The 20084-nt window shown below is 58.8% G+C and overlaps 1 protein-coding gene and 1 long non-coding RNA gene across 2 annotated transcripts; both read left to right on the plus strand.

Moving 5' to 3' along the window:
* The first annotated feature begins 795 nt into the window (after positions 1-795).
* LOC141745298 (uncharacterized) lies at positions 796-4495 on the plus strand. The gene is made up of 3 exons (XR_012587730.1): positions 796-1354; positions 2917-3162; positions 4355-4495. It is a non-coding gene; the product is annotated as an uncharacterized LOC141745298 (long non-coding RNA).
* A 5685-nt stretch (positions 4496-10180) lies between these two features.
* B3GNT7 (UDP-GlcNAc:betaGal beta-1,3-N-acetylglucosaminyltransferase 7) lies at positions 10181-16480 on the plus strand. Its single transcript, XM_074592822.1, has 2 exons — positions 10181-10276; positions 14982-16480. The coding sequence occupies exons 1-2, from the start codon at positions 10266-10268 to the stop codon at positions 16198-16200; spliced, it is 1230 nt and encodes a 409-aa protein (XP_074448923.1). The 5' UTR covers positions 10181-10265; the 3' UTR covers positions 16201-16480.
* The last annotated feature ends 3604 nt before the right edge of the window (positions 16481-20084 follow it).

The raw sequence follows: 20084 nt of genomic DNA on the forward strand, positions 1-20084 counted from the left end.
AGCCTGGCTACCTGCCTCTTGCGCTTTCTCACAGTCAGGTTTGCAGGTTTTTCCCCCTTTCTCTTAGCCCTGTTCCCTGACCTGGAGCTGGGTTTGATGCGGGTCCGTAGCACCGCAGGGGTAAATTGACGCAGCTTCGGCAACATCCGTGACCCTGCGACGCTGCCCAGGGCGTGAGGGTCAGCCCCTTCCTTTTGCTGAGACCTGCAATGATGATGACACACCCCCCCTCCCCGGGACACACACACACATATTTCTGCCTCTGCTGCAGAGGAGTTTGTGACATTTTTTCCAGGTAGGTTGGGTATTTTGGCAAACTGAACAGAAAAATCACAGGCAAAAAAGGCAGCGAGAGGCAGGAAGGAAGGAGGCAGGAGACACTCGTGCAGTCTCGTGCACAGAGGCTTCCCCTGGATTTGTGCGTGTCCCCCCTGTGTCACCCATGCTTGCAGGAGTTCACCTTTCTCTTTGTGTCCCCTGGGGGTGTGCACACCCCGCTGGAGAGGCTGTGGCAGCTGAAAAGCCTTGGTGTTCAGCTGCAGGAGGTGGGTAAGGTTCTTTCTGGGGGTACACCCAAGCCCTGCCATCCCCCGCAACACCACACGTGGACTTTCCCAGGCTCCAGCACTTCACCCCGGGCCACAAGACAAACGTCCCTGGGGAGGGTGACAAGTCCCCTTGCACAAGCGGGACCCGGCACTGTGCCGCAGGCAGCGTGCCTCCAGCCCCGCTCTCCACACAGTCCAGGACCCGAAGGACTCCTCCTGCAAACGTGTTTCCCAGCGGCTCCTCCGATGGAGGGTTTTGCAACTTTTCCAGGCAAAGGGGGAGTTTGTATGGCGGTGCCCACCCCACTGCCAGCCGGGGAACAGAGGAGCCCCTTCTCTGCCCCCGTCCCCCCACAGCAGACAGTGCCCCGCTGTCGGTCGGAGAAAGTTTGGTGAAGGCAGAAGGGAGGAAAAGGCTCCTGGCAGGTTTCGTCTGTTGGAGCCAAGAACGGTCCCGTTAGGAGCTTGTGATCCTTTTTTGTCTTTTCAAATACATCTATTTATTTTCTTTTTTTTTTTTTTTTTTTTACACTGCTGGCCCTTGCTCAAAGGGACCCGGGCTGCGAGGCCGTCCCAGCCGCTCGACCGCTTGCTCGCGCCTCATCCTGGCCCCGAGCACACCGGGAAGGGCTTCGGCTTCCCGGACCTGAAAGCCGCTCTCTCAGCGAGGGCGCGGATGTCTGCCCTTGGCCGGGAGCCTGTGCCGGCAGCGGGCGCTGGGGGGGAGCTCGGCACGCCGGCGCTGGGAAGACTGGGGCAGTGTTCGGGGCCCAGGGCGGCTGAAAGGGCTCAGTGTGTGCCGGAGCGTGAGTCACCCGGGCTGGAGGGGAGCTGGGAGCCGGCGGAGGAGAGCGAGAGCTGCTACAGGAGGGGCCGGTGCCCCAGGAGAGGACGGCGAAATGAATATCATTAGTGTGGAGTGGAGGCAGAAGGGCCCGAGGAAAGAGGGAGGCTGGGAGGTGGCGTTTCCAGGGGTGGAGGGTTTTGAGGGATCCTCCTGTCGGGGCTGGGTGTGTGAGTGGGGTCGGGGATGGGTCCGGGGAGGGATGGGTCTGTCTGTCCCCCAGGTTCGTCACTTAACCTTCATGTGGCTCCGGGTGTCAAACTGAAACAAAGCCTGGGGAAGGGCTGGGAGAGCCCCAGAAAGCTTTGTGGGGTTTACAAGACAGGGAGCTGCCTTGTGTCACCCCTCGGTGCCCCGAGCACCGGCTTGCAGGGTTGGTGCTCCATCCCGGATGGTGCAAAACAGCCCTGGAGCCGCTGGTTTTCTTTGGCTGTAGCTCGGGCTCCATTTGGCTGCGCACCTCCCGGTCTGGCTGGTACACATCCCGGCGGCTGCTGGGCTGTGCCAGCCCCTTACACATCCTCAGCATCATCCCCCAGGTCCCCAGGGATGTCACCTGCTGTGGCAGGCCCAGGAGGCGGTTTGTACCCTCCTGGAACGGGGGACATCGCTGGCAGCTTAGTGCCGGCCCCTAAAGGGCGCTTGGCTTCTTGGTGACATCCCAGCTAGGACCTCCGCGCCTGGCTGCGTGTGAGTTGAGAAGCAGGGAAGGTTTCCTGGTTTAGGTTGAACACAAGCGTGTGTGTGAAGGTCTTGGTTCTCAAAAGCAAACAGCCCTGCACCCAGAGGTCCCCCTGTGACGTGTGGGACTGGCACGGACGGGTGTGCGCTGTGGTGGTTGATCAGGAAACGCGTCCTAAGCAGATATGCTTTTTGAGGGGTTTTAGCTGACTGAACTGCAAAGTTTTAGCGGACTGAACTGATCTTTGCTGAAAAGTCACACTAAGACACTTACCTCTCGCATGAATAACCACAGCCCAAAAGCCGCAGGTCTCGGCAGCTGAGCAAACGGGGAAGGTGGCTGGTGGGGAACCCAGCCACATTCCTGTATCTCCAGACCTTCGGAAAACTACTCCAGAGGCTGGGAATAATCTTATCTTATCAGCTTACTGGCTGCTGTCCCAGGGCCAGTTCCTCCACCAGACCTCTGGTTCACTGATCCATGGGGCCCCACAGCCGAAATCCACGACTATGTGCCCTGAGTTGGCACCACGAGGTGCTGGTGCCATCGAGTGTCCCTGCCACCTCACCCCGAGGACCGATGGGCTTTCCATCCTGCTCTTTCCATGCTGTCCAGCTGAAACCAGGACACCATCCGTCCCCACCTCTCCCTAACCTTGGGCAGATCTTCAAGGCTTTGGCCCTACAGGAGTGACCTCTTAGGGTGGTGCTTTTCTGTCCTGTTGTCACCAGCGGCAGCAGTAGGGTGTAGGGAAAGTAAAACATTATGGGGAGCGCAGTGTGACGATACAAATGGGCTGGAAGGACCCATGAGAGCCATCAGTTTGTCCCTCCACCCTGCAGCAGGAGCTGATTTCCCACGGTGAAGCAGGGATCAACCCAGCAGCAGCGTCCGGAGCCTCCCAGGAGCCAGATGCTGGAAATGCCAGAGCCATGGCAGCGCAGCAGAACCGTCAGCCCTATGGATGGCGCGGGGCTGTAGCCACACTTGCTGTGAATCAGGGAAGGAGCCGGATCCATGCATTAACTCACTGGCCACCTCAGCCCACAGCATGACTTCACCGTCGGGTGAACATCCATCCCACCATGGTAACCAAACCTCAGGAATGCAGCTGGGTGTGCCGGCTCTCTTCTCCTCTCCCGAAGGCTCCCGCATGGCTAAAATATTCCTAGGCTAGCAAATTGCCGTTGCCACCTCTCCCACCGGTTCCCTGAGCTGGGCTGGGGAGCGATGCCCAAGCAAGGGTCATTCCCTGCGCCCCGGGGGTGCCTGCCCGGGGGTGCCACCATGGATGCTGGGTGCTGCCCTCCCTTCTCCCGCACACAGAAGCGAGGAGGTTTGCTGTGGCCTTAAGCCAGTAGCCCTAGCCAAGGGGGGCAAAATTCATAGCCCCATGTCCTCTTTCTCCCTTGCTCCATCTCTTGCTGAAGGTGAACCTTCAGCAAGTGGCTGTAGCGGAGCCCAGGTTTTGGCACAGGCGAAGAGCAGCAGCAGGGCGATGGTTAACGGCGAGCAGAGCGACAGGGCCAGGGATGTCTAAGTCGCCTCTGCCTCCCTCCTAAACCAAAAAAGGCTAACTCGAGCATTTCTGTGTCTGCTGCCCCAGGAGGGGGCCCGGCCGGAGGCCGGAGCTCGGGGTCTCGGCAGGCGAGTGCCGTGCCGGGGCCGTATGTTTTTCCACTTGGGCTGGAGAGGGGCCGCAGGCTGGCAGCCGCCGGGCTCAGGTGACTCCTGAGCCGCCCTTTCCATCTGACTCATGAGAGACGACGCGAGCGCTCTCCTGCCCGATGGAAAACACGTCGTTGCCGTGCGGCTCGTGGCTTCTGGGTCGGTGCCAGTCCCCCCAGGGCTTCCCGGGGCTGCGAGCGCAGCAGCGTGCCGGCACCCCGAGCCCAGCCCTTCCCAGGCTGGAGCTGGGAGAGCGGTTTCTATGGGCTGATGCCGGCTTTGCGGGATGCTCAGGGTGACAAGGCTGAGCAGAAAAGGCCTGTGGCCCCTGCGGAGGGCAGGAGCGTCTCTGAGGACAGAGCTGCCGGCTTCAGCGCTGGCGTGACATTGCTTTCCCAACCCTCCAACCTGGGAACGTCTCCCTCCTGGTTCCCTCTCCTCCACCTTTGCTTTTTGGGAGGGTCAGGGGTGTGAGCGGTCCCCTCCAGCAGCAGGACGGGTCCTTCCCTTCCCCTCGTGGAGACAAGCACAGCAGCATTCTCCTCCCTCCTTTCTGGATCTGGGCAACACAAACATGTCTCCCTTCTCAACCCCGTGTTCCCCTCTCTCTAGGCTTTCTCCATCCTCATGGGCTTGTTGTCTTCAGTGCCTGGATGCCATCCTGCCACGGATTTACAGGACAAACCCAGACCTTGGAGCTGCCTGTGAGGCTGAATTGAGCAAGCAGAGAGAGGGAAACTGAGGCACGCTGGGGTAAGCACTTCTCGCAGGGACACGCTGGGCTGTGAGGGACACCCCAGGGCCCCTGGCTGGCTGTGTCCAACCACAAGGCTGTTCCCATCACGCTGCAGAGGCAGCCCCATGAGCCGTCTGCTCCCCCCATGTCCGCTGCCGGAGCCGCAGCATCAGGCTCCCCCTGCTCCTTTGGGAAGGGAAATGTTTTCCCTTTCCCCTCCCTTCCCTGCTCGCCAGCATGAGTCCAGTTTCCCCCTGCGCGCGCTGCCGCCAAGCGCCTCTGGAACCACTGGAAAAAGCATAAAAGGCCTGGGCAAGGCTGCGGCGAGGGTTACTCACAGTCACAGCTGGATCCAGCTGCTGATTTAAAGCAACAGCACGGCCACATCGCACTTCCCAGGAGACCCAGGCGTCCCAGGGGAACAAATCCCCCCTGGAGAGGAAGCAGCATCCCTGCCGGGCAGCAGCCACAAAGCTGGAGGTGTGGGGGGGTGCATTTCACTGGGGAAACTGAGGAAGGGGCAGCCCAAGGAGGCAAACCCTTGGGTGGATGCGGCCCCGGAGGTTTTGCTCCCCCAGGTTTACTGAGTGCTTCCCCCTGCCCCGTTCCTGCGGCACAAAGGCCAAGGCAGCGCTTCCCTGCCAGCCCCGGCTCCCGTCCCACCTGGGGACAAGGCTGCAACAGCATCACCGCCACCATCGTGTCCCCTGCCTTTCCCCGAGCCCGTGGCACTCGATCTCACCCCATCTTCCCATTCCTCAATATTGTAGCTGTGGGGACTGTGTGTCATCGCCCCCACCCGTGCCGAGCACTGCGCTTCCACGGGGTGGCCCAGAGGCAGGTTGGGGCTGCAGAGGGCAAGAGCAGCTTGGGGACCCCCCCAAGCCAGGGCGGGGGGCTGGCCCAGCCATCACCCTGCAAAGCAACTTCCCTTCCTCTCCCGTTTTTTGGAAGAAATCGTGTTTCAGCAGCCTCTGGTGTTTCGGCGCGATGGAGGTTGATGGATCAGGAGGGAGTGCCTGGCTTTGGGAAGGCAAAAACCTTCTCCACCCGGGAGCCACCGCTGCTGTGCTCTGGCGGAGGCGCTGGGATGGAAATGGCCGTGAGGGCCTGTGGTTAATGTGTAAAATAAACCCACTCCCGTGCTTGCTCAGGTCTGCTTTATGGCCCTGTTAATGCTGGGCAAGCGGAGGGAGGGAGATTTCTGTGGGGGCAGTGGTCCTTCCTGACATCCCACGTCAGACCCGGACGGTACATGACGTCTGCCCCAGCTTCCAAGCTGGTGGTGTTCGCTCGGCAATAAACCAGGGTAATAATTAATCCTAACCGCCTGGGGGGGTTTTCTCTGAGCAAGGGCTGGGACGGAGGCCCCAGCATCCCGCATGGCAGCAGTGGTGATGGGCGAGTCTCCCGGGGTAACACTCCATCACATAAGGTGCTTAGAAAACAAACGTGTGAGGAAAAAGGGATGGTCCCTGTCCTATCGCGTCCAGAATGTTTGCCCGCGAGTGCGTGCAAAGTCCTGACGCAGTGCGAGTCCGGGCTGAGCTAAACAAATAGCGACCTCGGTGGGATGCCGCAGCCTCGGCCGCCTTCCCCGCCCTGGGGTACGGCACAGGTGAGCGGTTTAACGAAGAAAAACCTAAATGTGTGACCACCCCGTGCTGTGCTGGCGGTCTCGGGTCAGGCTGAGCCCTTGGTCTCCCGCTGGGAGGTTTGGGGAGGAGAGGGCTGGTGTGGGTGTCCCCACAGGTCACAGGGCGACAGGACCTTGGCTCGTGTGGGAAACCCAGCCTGGGGACCGCGGCGCTGGCACGAGTGGCCAGGAGGTGTGTGAGAGTCGTCGGGTGGGGAGATGAGGCTTTTTTCTATGTGTGTATAATTTGCTGGAATGGAAAGAAATCAGAAAAGAACACACAGAAAAAAACAAACCCAGAGCGAAGAAACCAGGGCAGCTTTTCCCAGTGAAACAAAACCCAAACCATCAGTGGGAAAACATTGGCTGGGTCAACCTGCCACAAGCCAGTCTTCTAGGATTACATAAACTTCATAAAAAAAGCTCACTTCTTTCTTTGTACTTACTTTTTTTTTATAGAAAACATTTTAATTCAGGTCCACTTTTAAGTTAAAATAGGCTTCTTGAAACAAAAAAAAGCATTGTGGTTTGGTTTGAGAACATCTAAATGAGCCACTTTGGCATCACCCCTGTCCTTGCTCTTTCCCTTTGCCCAAACGGTGGCCTGTAGCCCCCTTAGATGCCAGCTCCAAAGCCTCATGTCCCCAGAGGTCACTCACCCCCATCTCCGGCCGTGACACCAGGAGGGATGCTCAGGTGGGAGGCAAGAGTGTGGCACTGGTACCAACTGTCCCTAAATGGATCCCGGGAGCTAGTGGCCATGGAGGTGGTGGCTGTCCACAGGAGCTGATGTCACCCTGGCCGTGACCTGGGTGTTACCTGGGAAGGTCCATGACATCGGCATCCCCATGCAATACGATGATAATGTGCCAGAGTGTTATTTCTCGCAGGTGCTCTGCCAGCTTTCACGGGTCCGTGGTGGCTCGGCACACCTTGGAATGTCACTGGTGTTGTGCCAGGTGGAGGACCTCAGCTTTTCCATGCTGAGCAGCACCTGCCATCCAAGAGCCTTTCTCCAGACACCCACGGCTCTGCCAACAGTGCCGAAAAGGCACCCAGTGCCTCTGAATTTCAGTCTCACAGCTTAGACCTAAGAAATAAGGGTGCCGGGTGCCGCAGCGAAGGAGGGGCAGGGGGACGGATCCGGTCACTTTGCTGAAGGCAGGGCCAGGCGGGATGGGCTGGGATCTGCTGGTGGCTGGGTCTGCTCCTGGCGAAGTGATGCCGCCTCTGGCTCCGGTTCTGGGCAAACAAAAAAAATTCACGTTTCTCTTTTTCAGGTTTTGCTTTCAGCAGAGGGGTTGTGGCTGCTCACGTAAAACCTGTTCTTGCCAGGCGCCGGAAAGAGGCAAGGAGAAAGTGTGTGGAGGAGGACTTTTTTTTTTTTTTTTTAAAAAAAAAAAAAAACAAACACTTTCAGTTTGGTTTTAGCCTTCCTGACGCCTTTCTGCTTTCCCAGGGTGAATCTGGAGAGTGTGAAAACTTGGGTTTGTCCTCAACTTTTCTATGTAACGATGAAACAAATGTAAAGGAATGCTGCTTCATCTTAAGATTCAGGAGCTGGTGGTGCCAGGGGTGCCTAGGACAGTGCTTATCTCTGTCATTAGTAGCCCCAGACCTGACAACATTTGAGTCTTTAATGAGTATCGGAAGCAAAGCCTTGCACAGCCATCGCCCCCCAGGTCTGCGATGCTCCGGGGCAGTGGGATGTGCGTCTCTCCCACACAGAGGGAGGCGGGAGCAGGGTCTGCCTGTGCAGAGGAGGTTACTTGAGCCAAAACCCGGCACAGCAGCACGGGAGCATCCGGGAAGTCCCCACGCTCGCAACCCTCTGCTTTCCTGCACGGAAGCAGCCGTCGGAGAGGCTGGCGGAGCTCCCTGCCGCAGGCTGCCGGGAGCCCTCCTCGCCCGGCAGCAGTGCCGCTTCCATGCTGGAGCAGCACAGCCCTCAGGCACCCGCCAGCCCCGGGCTCACCGGCTGAACGTGCGGGTGCTGGGGGATCCAGAGAGCCCCGGGACCTTGTCACACACCCACAGCATCTGGGCATCCCCTGAGGCTGCAGCAGCCGCTCCAGGGCTGTGTTTTGGGTTTTACTCCAGCTCCCCATGGCAGGGATGCTGTCATCCCTGTCGCCATCCTGGTCCCAGGCCATGTTGCGAGGAGGGGATGGTGGCTGTACTTTCGAGGCTTTGGTGTTCACACCCCTTTGTGCCTGGGCGTGGAGGTTCTCCAGTGGGGCCCCCTCCACCATGAGCCCCTCTTTGTAGTGTGGGGTGAATTTCCAGCTATGAGCTGGTGAGCACCCGCCATCCCTATGCTACAGGGATGAGACGAGTCCTCCTTGCATCCTGCTCTGGTCAAGCTGATGCTCGGTGTGGCTCTTCATCGCACCCCTGACACCCTTTTTCTGTGCATCTCACGGCCATGATTTTCTTGGGGCCACGAGTTCAGCAGACATAGACTTGCCTACAGGCAGCGGGAACAGGCTAAAAAGGAATCAGGGAAGGTGCACAGGGACTTTTGGTGGTGATAAGGTTGTGGGGAGCTGCAGAGCTGGTGCAGCCTGCTTGGGCAATGTTTCCTGGGAAGCTTTCACAGTCCCCAGGGTGCGGAGCTGCAAGGCATCTGGGAAAGCGATAAGCTGAGATAAGGAGAGAGAAACAGATCTGCAGAAAGCAATGCAACTTTCCTTCCCAAACTGAGCTGGACCAAATGCTGTTTGAGTAGCAGAGGTTGTGTGGGTCTCACCGTGTGTCCAGCCGCCTTGGAACAGAAGAGCCTTTCCCATGACAAGTGTGTACCACAGTTGTGAGAGCTGTGAGAGCCCCTGTCCCTCAGCAAAATGCAGAGGGGCTGCAGGGAAAGGGACTGAGATATCTCTGCTGGGCAGGAAAGGAAGTATCCCGAAGGATTTCCTGCGGGCTTCCCAGCCTGGCTTCATGGTTGATACGAGTGGTTGGTGGGGATGGGAGGATGACAAAAAGGGAGACATCAGAAATGATGGGGGCTGATTTTCATGGCTGAAAAGACCCTCAACTGGAATGCTACATTTAAGAGGAAAGGAAGGTTTTAAATCTGCTTCTCAATGGGCAATAGGATGTCCCATGCTGATACGGCTGCAGCAGGGATGCTGGTGAAACACTGCTCCGAACCGGGGCTGAAGGAAGAGTTTGGAAGGACACCTCGCCTGCCTGTGGTACTGGTGGAAATTTGACCCATGAGACAAGTCCTGGCTATGCCGAGCTGGCACCTTCCTGCTGCAGCGATGTTTCCCCTTGACTCCCTGCACCCCCAGGTGAGGTATGGGTCCCAAGAAATGTGTGGGTCCTGGACAGAGCATGGCTACCTGGTGAGATGGGAGTCCTGGGCAGAGTGTTGGTCCCTGACAAGGTGTGGATCCTGAGTGAGATGCAGGTCCCAGGAGAGGTGGGGGTCCAAGGAGAGGTTGGGGTCCTGAGTAAGGTGTGGGTGCTGGGAGAGGTGTGGTTCCATTGTTCCAGGGATCCCAAACCATGCTGTGCACGGTCACAAAGCTGGGATCTCAGTGTTCCCATGAGAAACTGGGGTTGGGTCCCAGCTCCCTTTTGGGGTCCATGCCAATGTGACCTGCCTGTGTTGGGGGACAGAAAAGGCCCACATTCCTTTTCCAGAGACCAAACCCCAGCTGCCGAACACACCTCTCCTGGTGAGCACTGGGATCCCCTTCCCATAACTGGGATCCTCTGCAACTAACAGCTATGGGGCAGGGATAACACACCCCAGAGAGGACACTGCGCCCAGGGTGCAGAAGACCCGGGTGGAGCACACCCCACCGAGCTCCCAGTTCCTGAGGGGTGTCCCATCAGCAGCGGGGAGGGCCCCCAGGGGGACGCGTCGGGGTGTCACCCTTAAACCCCTTCCCCTGGCGGCACTGGGGGGCTCTCTGCCTGCTGGTGCGGCTGGGGGAGAAGAGGGGCAGGGCAAGAGTTAACCTACCTGCTCTGCCATCCCTCTTGGCTCCACCTCGGAGAGCCGAGGGGAGGGAAAAGGGAAAAAGTAGGGGAAAAAAAAAAAAAAAAAAGAGGAGGAGGAGGAAGAGGGCAGAGAGAAGCGCCCGGACCGCGGGCAGCCCCGGCCAGCAGCGGAGCGGCCGCCCCATCCCACTCCCAGCATGTTCCAGTGGTGAGTGACTGCCGGGGAGCGGGGAGCCCGAGCCCCCGCTCCTGTCCCTCTCCTGTCCCTCTCCTGCGCCGTCTGAGAGCCGGTGTCCCCTCCTGCCCTCCGTTCCCGCCGCCCGGCACCGCCGTCCCGGCGCTGCGTCCTGCCCGCAGCCTGGGGGGGGCGGCGAGGTCCCCTTTCCAACGGGTCCCTTCCGAGGGGTCCCCCGGTCCCCGACCCACTGGGTCCCTTCCTATGGGTCTCCCGATCCCCTGCCCACCCAGTCCCTTCCGAGGGGTCCCCATGTCCCTTTTCCACCGTGTCCCTTGCAAGGGGTGCCCCGGGAGCGGATGGCTGGGAAAGGGCGGCTTTGGTGGGGAGGATGCGCATGGGGAAGGGACAAAGGACGGCGCCTTGTCCCCTGTCCGTTATGTCCCCTCTCTGACTGTCCCCATCCCGGGGGTGACGCTCCCCCCCGCGCCGGCTCCGCAGTGGGCTGCCAGGCGGCGTCCTCCCCCCCCCCCCATCCCCGGGCCGGGGTACCCCGGGGAAGGCTCCCTGGGGTGTCCGCTCCCAGCGCAAAACTCGCCCCATCCCGGGGCACCGGAGTACGGCGGGAGCCGGGACGGGGGCGCCGGGGAGGGGCTGACGGTCAGTGTCCCCCCCTTTCCCTAGGGTTGCCTTCCCCAGTCCTTCCCTGGGAAGCGTGTGCCGGGGCCGTGGGGACAGCCAGATCTGCCCCGTGCGGTCCCGGTCCCACGGCGGCGCCAGCCTGGGGGCAGATGCCCACGGTGGGGGTGGGGGAAACATCCAGAGTTTCGATTCCTGCCTCTTCTTTCCCAGCCCTGTGTTTTTACCGCTTTGTATTTAAACCAGACGACTTTTGTGAGAAGGGGACGTGTCCGCAGACACCCCGGGATTGGGGACAACCGCCGTGAGCTGGGGCCCTGCTTGCACCCAGCCGCCGTGGGCTGCTTTTGGAGACCTGTGGGTGCTTTCTGCCCAGCCTCTGCCCCCAGATAAGATCCCCTCTCCCGAGCCCTTGGCACCGCCAACAGAAAGGGCTCTATACTGGTGGTGCCTCCGCCGGCTCAGTGACTGGGTCTAATTGAGGGGCCAGAAAAATCCAAATAAATAGATAGCCCTGGCCGCTCAAAGAGGTTTTCATGCGGATCAAAAGTGGCTGTGTGCCTCTCCGGGGACCGGGGATGGAGAGCCCCCGTCTCCCGGGGTCTCGCCTGCCCCACAGCATCCCCACCTGAAAGGGAAACTGCCCACCGCTAATTTGGGGGTTTATATTTAAGCTCCCGGGGCACCGCCGGCGGTGGCGCAGCCATCTCACAGGGAGGCTTTTCAGCTTCTCCTGGTGGAGCAAAGGGAAGCGGAGGGGCAGGTTGGGACCCTTTCAAAGCTCTCTCAATGGCACCGACACCGGTGGTTGCGACAGCTGGTCCCGCTTGGCGCCGGTGGGAGCCCAGGCGCAGGTGGCTACCGTCCCCGGGCTCCGCAGCCCCGGGTGCCCCAGGCTCCTGAGGACACTGACAGGGACAGGCTGGGGGTCATGCCCCAAAGCAGGGCGCTGGGGCTCAGCAGGGTGATTTGTCTGAGAAGGCAGCGAACCCAAAGTGCCTCCCTCGCCTCTTACAGAGCCACGGTTCTTGCGGTCTCCAGGGAGCGGGACCTGGTTTCTCCCCACTAAAGTACTTCCCAGGTGAAGACCTCACAGAGCAGAAAGACTTGAGATCAGAAAAGACCCGCATATGGTTGTTAGTCTTTTGCCCCCCCAAAATCCTTGGTTTGATGTGGGAATCACCGGCGGTTGTGGCTCAGGGTCCCCCCCGTTCCCATCTCTTTCCTGCCAGCACAGGGACAGGATTTCTGCGAGGCAGAAGGTGGCCGCGGGGCTCCCGGCTCCTGCAGGACCTGGTGATGCCCCTGTGGTTTGCAGAGTCAGACCTATAGGATAAATCCCAAATAGGTTTTCGTAACAAAGCAGAGATTGCACGTTGCACCGGTGAGAGCTGGGAAACGGTGTCTGCTGAAGGAAGGAGAAATAAGGTTTTGTGCTGCTTTGCAACACCTCAGTGATATACCCTGATGTCCCTGGGCTACCCAACCCTTCACCACTTACTAAAAGACGGAGCTCTCCCCTCACCCCCAGGGCAGCGTCTCCTGCCTGGGCTGAAATGAAAAGCAGTGACCCAAGGAGGATAATGGGGGTGAGCGGCTCCATGCAGCTCCTGTCTCTGGTAGGCAGAGCCTGCCAAGGCTGAGACCCATCCATGGCAGTTAGTGACAGCCCTACCTATGCAAATTTTTTGAAATTTTATCAGTAATTGCCTGCCCATGACTTCTGGTGAACTTCTGGCCATCCTTCAGGCTGGGTATTTTATCACGTGTTGTCCTCAGGGTGGTGGGGAGTGCAGGGATGGGATGGGATGGGGGGAGCAAGCCTGGAGCGTCAGGATGGGGTTGCTGCAACGGGAGGTACCACACAGAGGTGACCAGGGTTATTTCTGCTGCAGCGCTAGGTACTGATGAGAGGTTTTAAACATTGCTTGGCTGTGCAAGGGTTAAAGTTGCCACTGTATCAGACCGTGGGGTTTCTAAGAACAACCTCAGAGTAGCCAGTTTCGTGACCAGGGCTGGAGAGGGTTAAGAGAATGGTGAGATCTAATCAGAACTGCTCCCTCATCAGTCTCAGATGAGTGGCCACATATAAAACCTGACAGGGAATATCTATCCATTTCCCTGTAATTACTTATTTCCACGTTCGCTCTCACAGTCCACGCTCGTGATCACAGTTTTCCCACGTAAACGCGGGTCTGAAAAGTTCTTTGTGCTTGAGGGCGAAGCCGGAGACAGGAGGTCCCGAAAGCTCCCGGTTCCCCCACTTCCCATCATGGGCTCCTGCATTTCAGGGTGGCTGGAATCCCCAGGAGCAATGCTGTCCTCTGCCCTGGGGAGCCTGAGGGGCATTGGGGTGTCCCACCAAGCAGGTGTTTTGGTGCAGCCTGTGGCCCAAAAACCCCAGCAGCTTCCTGGAGATGCTGATCACAATCGGGTCCCCTTGGGCCAGGAGAGGCGTTTTTGGTTTTTGGCTATTTGGAAATGACTTGGGTTAAGTGTTTTGGGTTTCAGCCCCAGGCTCCTTCTCTGGACTATCCTAAAGTGAAGGTGCCATCTGCCTGGTAGAGATGATCTTGGATCTTTCTGGCTCTAACGGGGAGTGAGAGGCTGAGGACAGGCTTCAGTCACCATTAGGACAGGCGCAGGGGAGCCATGAGAGCGTTGCTGCATCTACCTCCTTCATCTCCCCAGCCGAGGTCCCTTTCACACCGGCAGGGAAAGGGCTCCGGGGGTCGCTGAGCCCCTTGTGCATCCCCTCCGCGTGGGGGCAGCCGGAGAGGGGACTGCCCTGGGGAAGCTGTCAGGACACGTGGAGCCCAGCTGCCGCGTCCCGCCGCCCCGTGCCCGGTGCTCATTTGCACAGGGAGGTGGCCCGAGGCGGTTGGAGCAAGCCGGTGGGAGGAAATTGGTGCAGATGTGCCAACTGGTGGAGGGGAGCCGGGCGCTCTGGGGCAACATCGTGCAGATGTGCAGAGCAGGCAGTTCCTCTGCCCCACAGCAGCAGGGGGAGAAACCCACCTTTAAGGGTGTGGAAAAGCAGGTTGGGGTGTATTTGGTGCATCGGCAACCTGTGGGTGCAGCCCGCCCGCTGTCCCAGGGGCCGCTGTCCTTCTCAAGCCCCTGGCGAGCACCAGGGTTTGTCCCATGAGCCAGCAGCTTCCCCTGGCCATGGGTCCAGCCAGGAAGTGGGATGGCCCCGCAAAGGGTTGCGTTTGATCTGCCACCCTCAGTGCACCAGGTGCAGATAGCTGGTCTGTTGGAGGCTGGGAAAATCTGCTCCCAAACTTGAGGTCTGCAGTGGTGCAAATCCCCAGCGGTGCATCCGCCGTCCTTATCCTTCGCTCCGCAAAGTGAAGAGATGGGTCCCGAGATCCGGCCAAAACGCCCAGCAGTACCCCCAGAAATGCTGGTTCCTGAGGTGGATGCAGAGATAGGGACATCTTTTCCCCGCGGAACCTTGACGTTTATCTCAAATGGCAGTTTTTTTGTCCCGAACTGCCATTTTGAAATGAAACGGTGATGCCTGTTTTGTGTTGACTCCCACGGTGTTCCTGGCTCTGGTTTCTCAGAGTTGTGTAACGTGTGATGCCAGTCCAGGGCCATGGGCAGCACGTGTGTGTTTAGGAGCTAAAGCTTCTGTAGAAAAGATATTTCCCTTCTGCTCTTATCCTAAACTGCAATTTTTGGATGACTGAAACAGGGGTTTCCCTTGGAACTTCCTCTGAAACAGTTGCTTGGCTGAAGCTCTCATCTTGACTTAAGCTCTCTCTCTCTGGACCCATTTTCTTCTTTCCCATGAACCTTTTCCAGCTCTTTGAGAAGATATGGGGCTACCAGATGATACCACAGCCACCTGCCACGTGCTTTGTGCCTGTCCCTGTGATTGAGTGTGCCCCTAGAGCCGCCCCTCAGGTGGGATGCAGGTGGGAAGAGCATGTATGGAGGTGTTTCACAGCTCTTCCGCAATCCTGCTGCTCATCAAAAGGTGATGGGACACAGATTATGAGCATCCCATGACCTCTCCAGGAGGTGCTTTTGCAGAGAAGCCTCTCGGAGCCTGCAGTTTCACCTCCTTAACCCCCCTGTCTTGTCCCTTTAGGAAGAAGACCATCTACAAAACAGCTTGCCTCTCCTTCTTGCTGGTGATCACGGTGACGGTGCTGCAACGGGGAATGGCTCCCAGCCAGTTCATGCAGGGCCAGCAGCAGAAAGAGCTGCCCCCTCTGAACCCCCTGAAAACACAGAAGAGAAATAACGCCTTCTCCATCCCCATCACTTTCTGGAAGAGCGAGAAAGACAACGAGAAAGGCCCTGTGAAGGAGGAGGAGGAGGAGGAGACCGTGACAGCAAAGCAAGCAAAATCCTGGGATGTCACCACTACCAACTGCACAGCCAACCAGAACTTGAGCAAGGCAGACTGGTTCAAAGGACTGGAGCCCAACTTCCAGCAGTTCCTGCTCTATCGGCACTGCCGTTACTTCCCCATGCTGATCAACCACCCAGAGAAATGCAGCGAGGACATCTACCTGCTCATTGTGGTCAAGTCTATCATCACGCAGCACGACCGCCGTGAGGCCATCCGGAGGACCTGGGGCCAGGAGAAGGATGTGGATGGCAAGAGGATCAGGACGCTGTTCTTGCTGGGCACAGCCTCGAAGGAGGAGGAGAGAGCCAACTACCAAAAACTGCTGGATTACGAGAACCACATCTATGGAGACATCTTGCAGTGGGATTTCCTGGACAGCTTCTTCAACCTCACCCTCAAAGAGGTCCATTTCCTGAAGTGGCTGAACATCTACTGCGACAAAGTCCGCTTCATCTTCAAAGGTGACGATGATGTGTTTGTGAGTCCCAGCAACATCCTGGAGTTCCTGGAGGACAAGAAGGAGGGAGAGGACCTCTTTGTGGGGGATGTCCTCTACAAGGCCAGGCCAATCCGGAGGAAGGAGAACAAATACTACATCCCCAGCGCTCTCTACAACAAAAATAGCTATCCACCCTATGCAGGGGGTGGGGGCTTCATCATGGATGGGCCCCTGGCCAAGAGGCTGCACAAGACCTCGGAGACGCTGGAGCTGTACCCCATCGACGACGTCTTCCTAGGCATGTGCTTGGAGGTCCTTAAAGTATCACCTGTTGGGCACGAGGGCTTCAAAACTTTTGGCATTGTGAAGAACAAGAACAGCAAGATGAACAAGGAGCCGTGTTTTTTCCGGAGTATGTTGGTGGTTCATAAACTGCTGCCTCCCGAGTTGCTCCAAATGTGGGACTTGGTCCATAGTAACTTGACGTGCTCGAGAAAACTCAACGTCCTTTAGCTCAGTCTCTCTGGAGAGCTGGGACTGGAGGGGCTGGGACAACTGCTCCCCGCTCCAGGATGGGATGAGCCTCTGCTGGTGGCACACAAGTCCTTCGGGGGCATCTCCCTCTGGGGCGAGGAGGGCAAAGACACTGTGCTCGCAGGCAGGGTTTGTGATACTGTTTGTTCCTGTACTGTAACGTGGTTCACTTATCTCCAGCTGGGTTGGGGGTTGTTGAAAAAGAAGAGAGAAAAAAAAAACGACAAAAAAACACAACAAATCTAGCACAGAATGAGAGGAGAGAGAGAGAGGGCAGAGGGTTTTGTGCCCTGCTTTAGGTACGATCTCCACTGGAGCACAATAAATGGTGGGGTGGGGGGAGGCAGGGAAGGATGTGGCACAGGCATTTTTTGGAGATGTTCAGGATCTGGCTCTCCAGTTGAGTAGTTTACAAGTGTGTGAGCCCCCCTACCCCGTCTCAAAAGTCAAGGTTTCTCGTGACATCGACCCTGTGTGCATTGGGTTCACCCCTGCCAAAGTCCTCTCTGTGTCCCCACTATGCAGCCAGGGTCGGGGAAAGGGGGTGGACTCCAAGGCTGGACCTCGCCAGCCCCATGCCCCCATTAGAGTTTGAGCCAGGCAATCTGGGAACTGGGGTCTTTGTCCCTGATAGGGGGTCCCAGATGATGGTGGCTCCCAGCACCAGCCCAGGCTGTGCTGGGCTCCCCAGCCCCTCTGCCGGCCTCCCTGTGTGTGCACTCAAGAGGAATGCACCCAGACGGAATTCCTCAGGGATTTGTTCCTCCTGGCAGGAAAGGGAAGGGATGAGGCAGGCTGCCCTTGCCTGTGGCCAAGGAGAAGGCAAAGAAACCCATTTGTCCCTGGCTTGAGCGGCCCAGGGACTCATCACATCTGGGACCCTGGCTCGGGTGCAGGAGTCCCAGGGGCTTTCTGCAGGGAGACCTTCTCCTTTGGCAGGGCTGCCCTGGTGGGGTGCCTCGTGGGGGGACAATGGCCCCCACAGCCCCGCTTCGGGCTCAGCCCCGGCTCTGCAGCGAGCCCAATGCTCCAGGGCGGGTTGGAGAGCATCGGTCCCACCCCGGCACGCGGAGCAGGGTCCAAGGGGACAAGGTGAAGGAGGGCTGGTGTTCGGCACGTCTGCTCCTCTCGGGGTCGTGGCAGTGTTTGCTTTACGGGATGAGGCCAAGGAGCACAACAGGGAGTGGTGTCGCGAGCCGTGGCCCGTTTTCTTTGGGCTGAAAGGGCCACTGGAGCTGTCAGGGGGAGCCCCGAGCCAGCTGCTGTGATGGCCCCCACCCCATGCAGAGAGACACGGGGGCCACGGATGCTCTCCAGCCACCGGCTGCAGGCGTCGCAAAGCCACGGGGATGTGCAAAGCCAGGGGCAGGCATGGGCGCCGGGGTGACAGGCACAGGCTCTGCGCACGCAGGTGTCCCCGGGCCAGCCCCGATGTCCCTGCGCGCGGGGGGGCACAACACATGCACAGCCACCACCCCCCCCCGGCCCTGACCATGCACAGCGAAACATGCGCTTGCTCGCTCTCTCTCACCCTCTCTGGTGCCAGACATCTAAAGGAAAAAAAAAATTTGACTACCTCAAAGGTCCCCCTGTGCAGTGCCTTTTTTTTCTTTTTTTTCTTGCCTTTCCTTTTCTTAATGTGTTTTGGAAGCGGGCCTGTTTCGTTTACTCCCAGTCTGTATGTCCCCCAGGTTAGAAAAAAACAGCCAAACAAACAAACAAAAAAAAAAGAGCATAAACCAGCCAAAAAAAGGCACCCTCCCACCAAGCCACGCCACTTCTCCGCAAATGCCCCTCGTCCGCTCAGACGAGCTGTCAAATTTGAAGAGAAGGAAGAGAAAGAGTCCATTGCTGCCCTGGGCTCGGCCGTTGGTACTGGGGGTTGGTGGCGGCGATACTGTGAAATGTGATTTTTTTTTTTTTATGCCCCCCAGTGGCACCGTGTCCCTGGGGCAAGTGCCCGCAGCACAGGGCAGAGCCCCCGAGGGCATTTTCGGTGCCCGCTGGGCTTAGGCAACATACGACACTCCATCGTTTCCCCGTCCCCTCCCTCCCTCCTTCCAACGGGAGTGAGTTCAGAAACACTTTCCAAATTGACACCTCCGTAATTTATGTCCGGTACAGTGCATTAGGCTGGATGTGTTTATCCCATATGCAGGGACGGTTCTTGCTCGCCGTACGGCGAGCCAGGGCTGCGTGCAGAAATCTCAGCGTTGCTCTTCACCTGGCGGGACCTGTTAAAGAGAAACCTTGTAGATTCGGTGAATATTCTAGTTTCTAAATAAAGGTTAAAAGAAGAAGGAGAAAAAAAAAAACAACAAACCACCACCAACAAAAACACCCAAGCCCTCACCTTGTGTTATTGCTAGTGGGTTTCTGCTGGCCAAGACAGCCTGGATGGTTGGGAATGGACCCTGGTGATGGGCTACAGTGGCAAAACCGCTGGTTGAAGCGGGCACTTGGGGGCTGTGCTGCCCTGCTCCGGCTCGGCACAGCTTCCCTGCGGAGCCTGGTGTGGCCTTCAACAAGGGCCGGTGGATATTTTCTCTCTTCCATGAGCTCGTCCACCTGCATTTTGAACCCAGCTAAACTCCAGGTTGCCCGGGTGCCCTGCAATGAGGAGCTCCTCGCCTTACCTTCCGTGGTTTCGGCAGGTCAAACACCCTCTCCTCGCGCTGAAGGAGCTCGCCGCCTTGCCGTCCCTGTCGCCCTCTCCCCTTACTGTCCCTGTCTCCCTCTCCATGGCAGAACCACGCTCACTGCCTTTTTTTCACCCAACCAAAGCACCACCACAGGGTGACACATCCCCTGGCCACGGCGCAATGGGACACACGCCCCATGGGTCAGCAGTGACCCAGAGCAGAGCGAGCCACATCCACAGGGACAGGACAAATCAGGTTTGAACCTGGCTGAGGTGAAGAGGAGAAGCCATGGGTGAGCCCGTGGGTCTCACCTCGGTGTTTGGGCACTGGGGAGGGGGGGGTGGGTTTCTGGGGCTGGCACCCGGCTTGACTGCTCGACATGGTGATGGGGAGCGGAGAGGCCAGCAAAGGGGACCAGGACATGCTGGACTTGGCAGGCTGGGTCACTGCCCCCAGGGCCAGCTTCCCCGTGGCACCAAGAATTTCACAAGGCGGGGAAAAAAGGCAAATGCCGAACGGATGCTCTTGCCCTTTCCGTCTCCAGCGTAAGCCAGGGCTGCCTCCTGCCGCTGTGGGACCCCTCCCCAGGGCACCATCGGGGACCCAGTGTCCCGCAGCGGCCGCAGGGCCGGGCCGGGAGGGGTCGGACCGCGGGGGAGGCGGCGAGCGGCCGCAGGGACGCGGGTCGGGGACACCGCTTTGCTCAGCCTCCTGAGCAGGGAGGCGGAGGGGGGGTGTCTCCGCGCCCCTCCTGTTCTCCGCAGGACACCAAACCCCCCCCACCGAGGCTGTGGTGAGGACCCCGCGGGGCCGCCGCGACTCCTCACCCCGCGGCCCCGCTGTCGCCGCCCGATGGCGGGCGGGTGCTGCCCCCCGGTGGCCGGTCCCGCCGTCGCCCTCCGACCATTTGCCGCCGGGGCTGGGGCACCGGCTCTTAAAATGGCTGATGCCCGAAGGGCTGGAGAGGAGCCCTTTGCTGAAGGGGTTGAGGCGGGGGGAAAGGCACACGGACCCCTCCTCGGGTCTCCGGCACGAACGGCGCCCCCAGGCCCAAAGCAACTGCTCCCCGCTGGGTTCTACTGATGTTATATGTTATATTAAACTTTCCGCGTGCAGGGAAGCCCTTTGTTCCTCCAGGAGCTGTACAGACGCAAAGAGGCCACCACATCTGCATCTGGGGGGCTGCGAGGGCTTGGGCACGGCAAGGAAGTTCTCAGCGTT

Source organism: Larus michahellis, chromosome 6, assembly GCF_964199755.1.
Source record: "Larus michahellis chromosome 6, bLarMic1.1, whole genome shotgun sequence".
NCBI classification, from domain to species: domain Eukaryota; kingdom Metazoa; phylum Chordata; class Aves; order Charadriiformes; family Laridae; genus Larus; species Larus michahellis.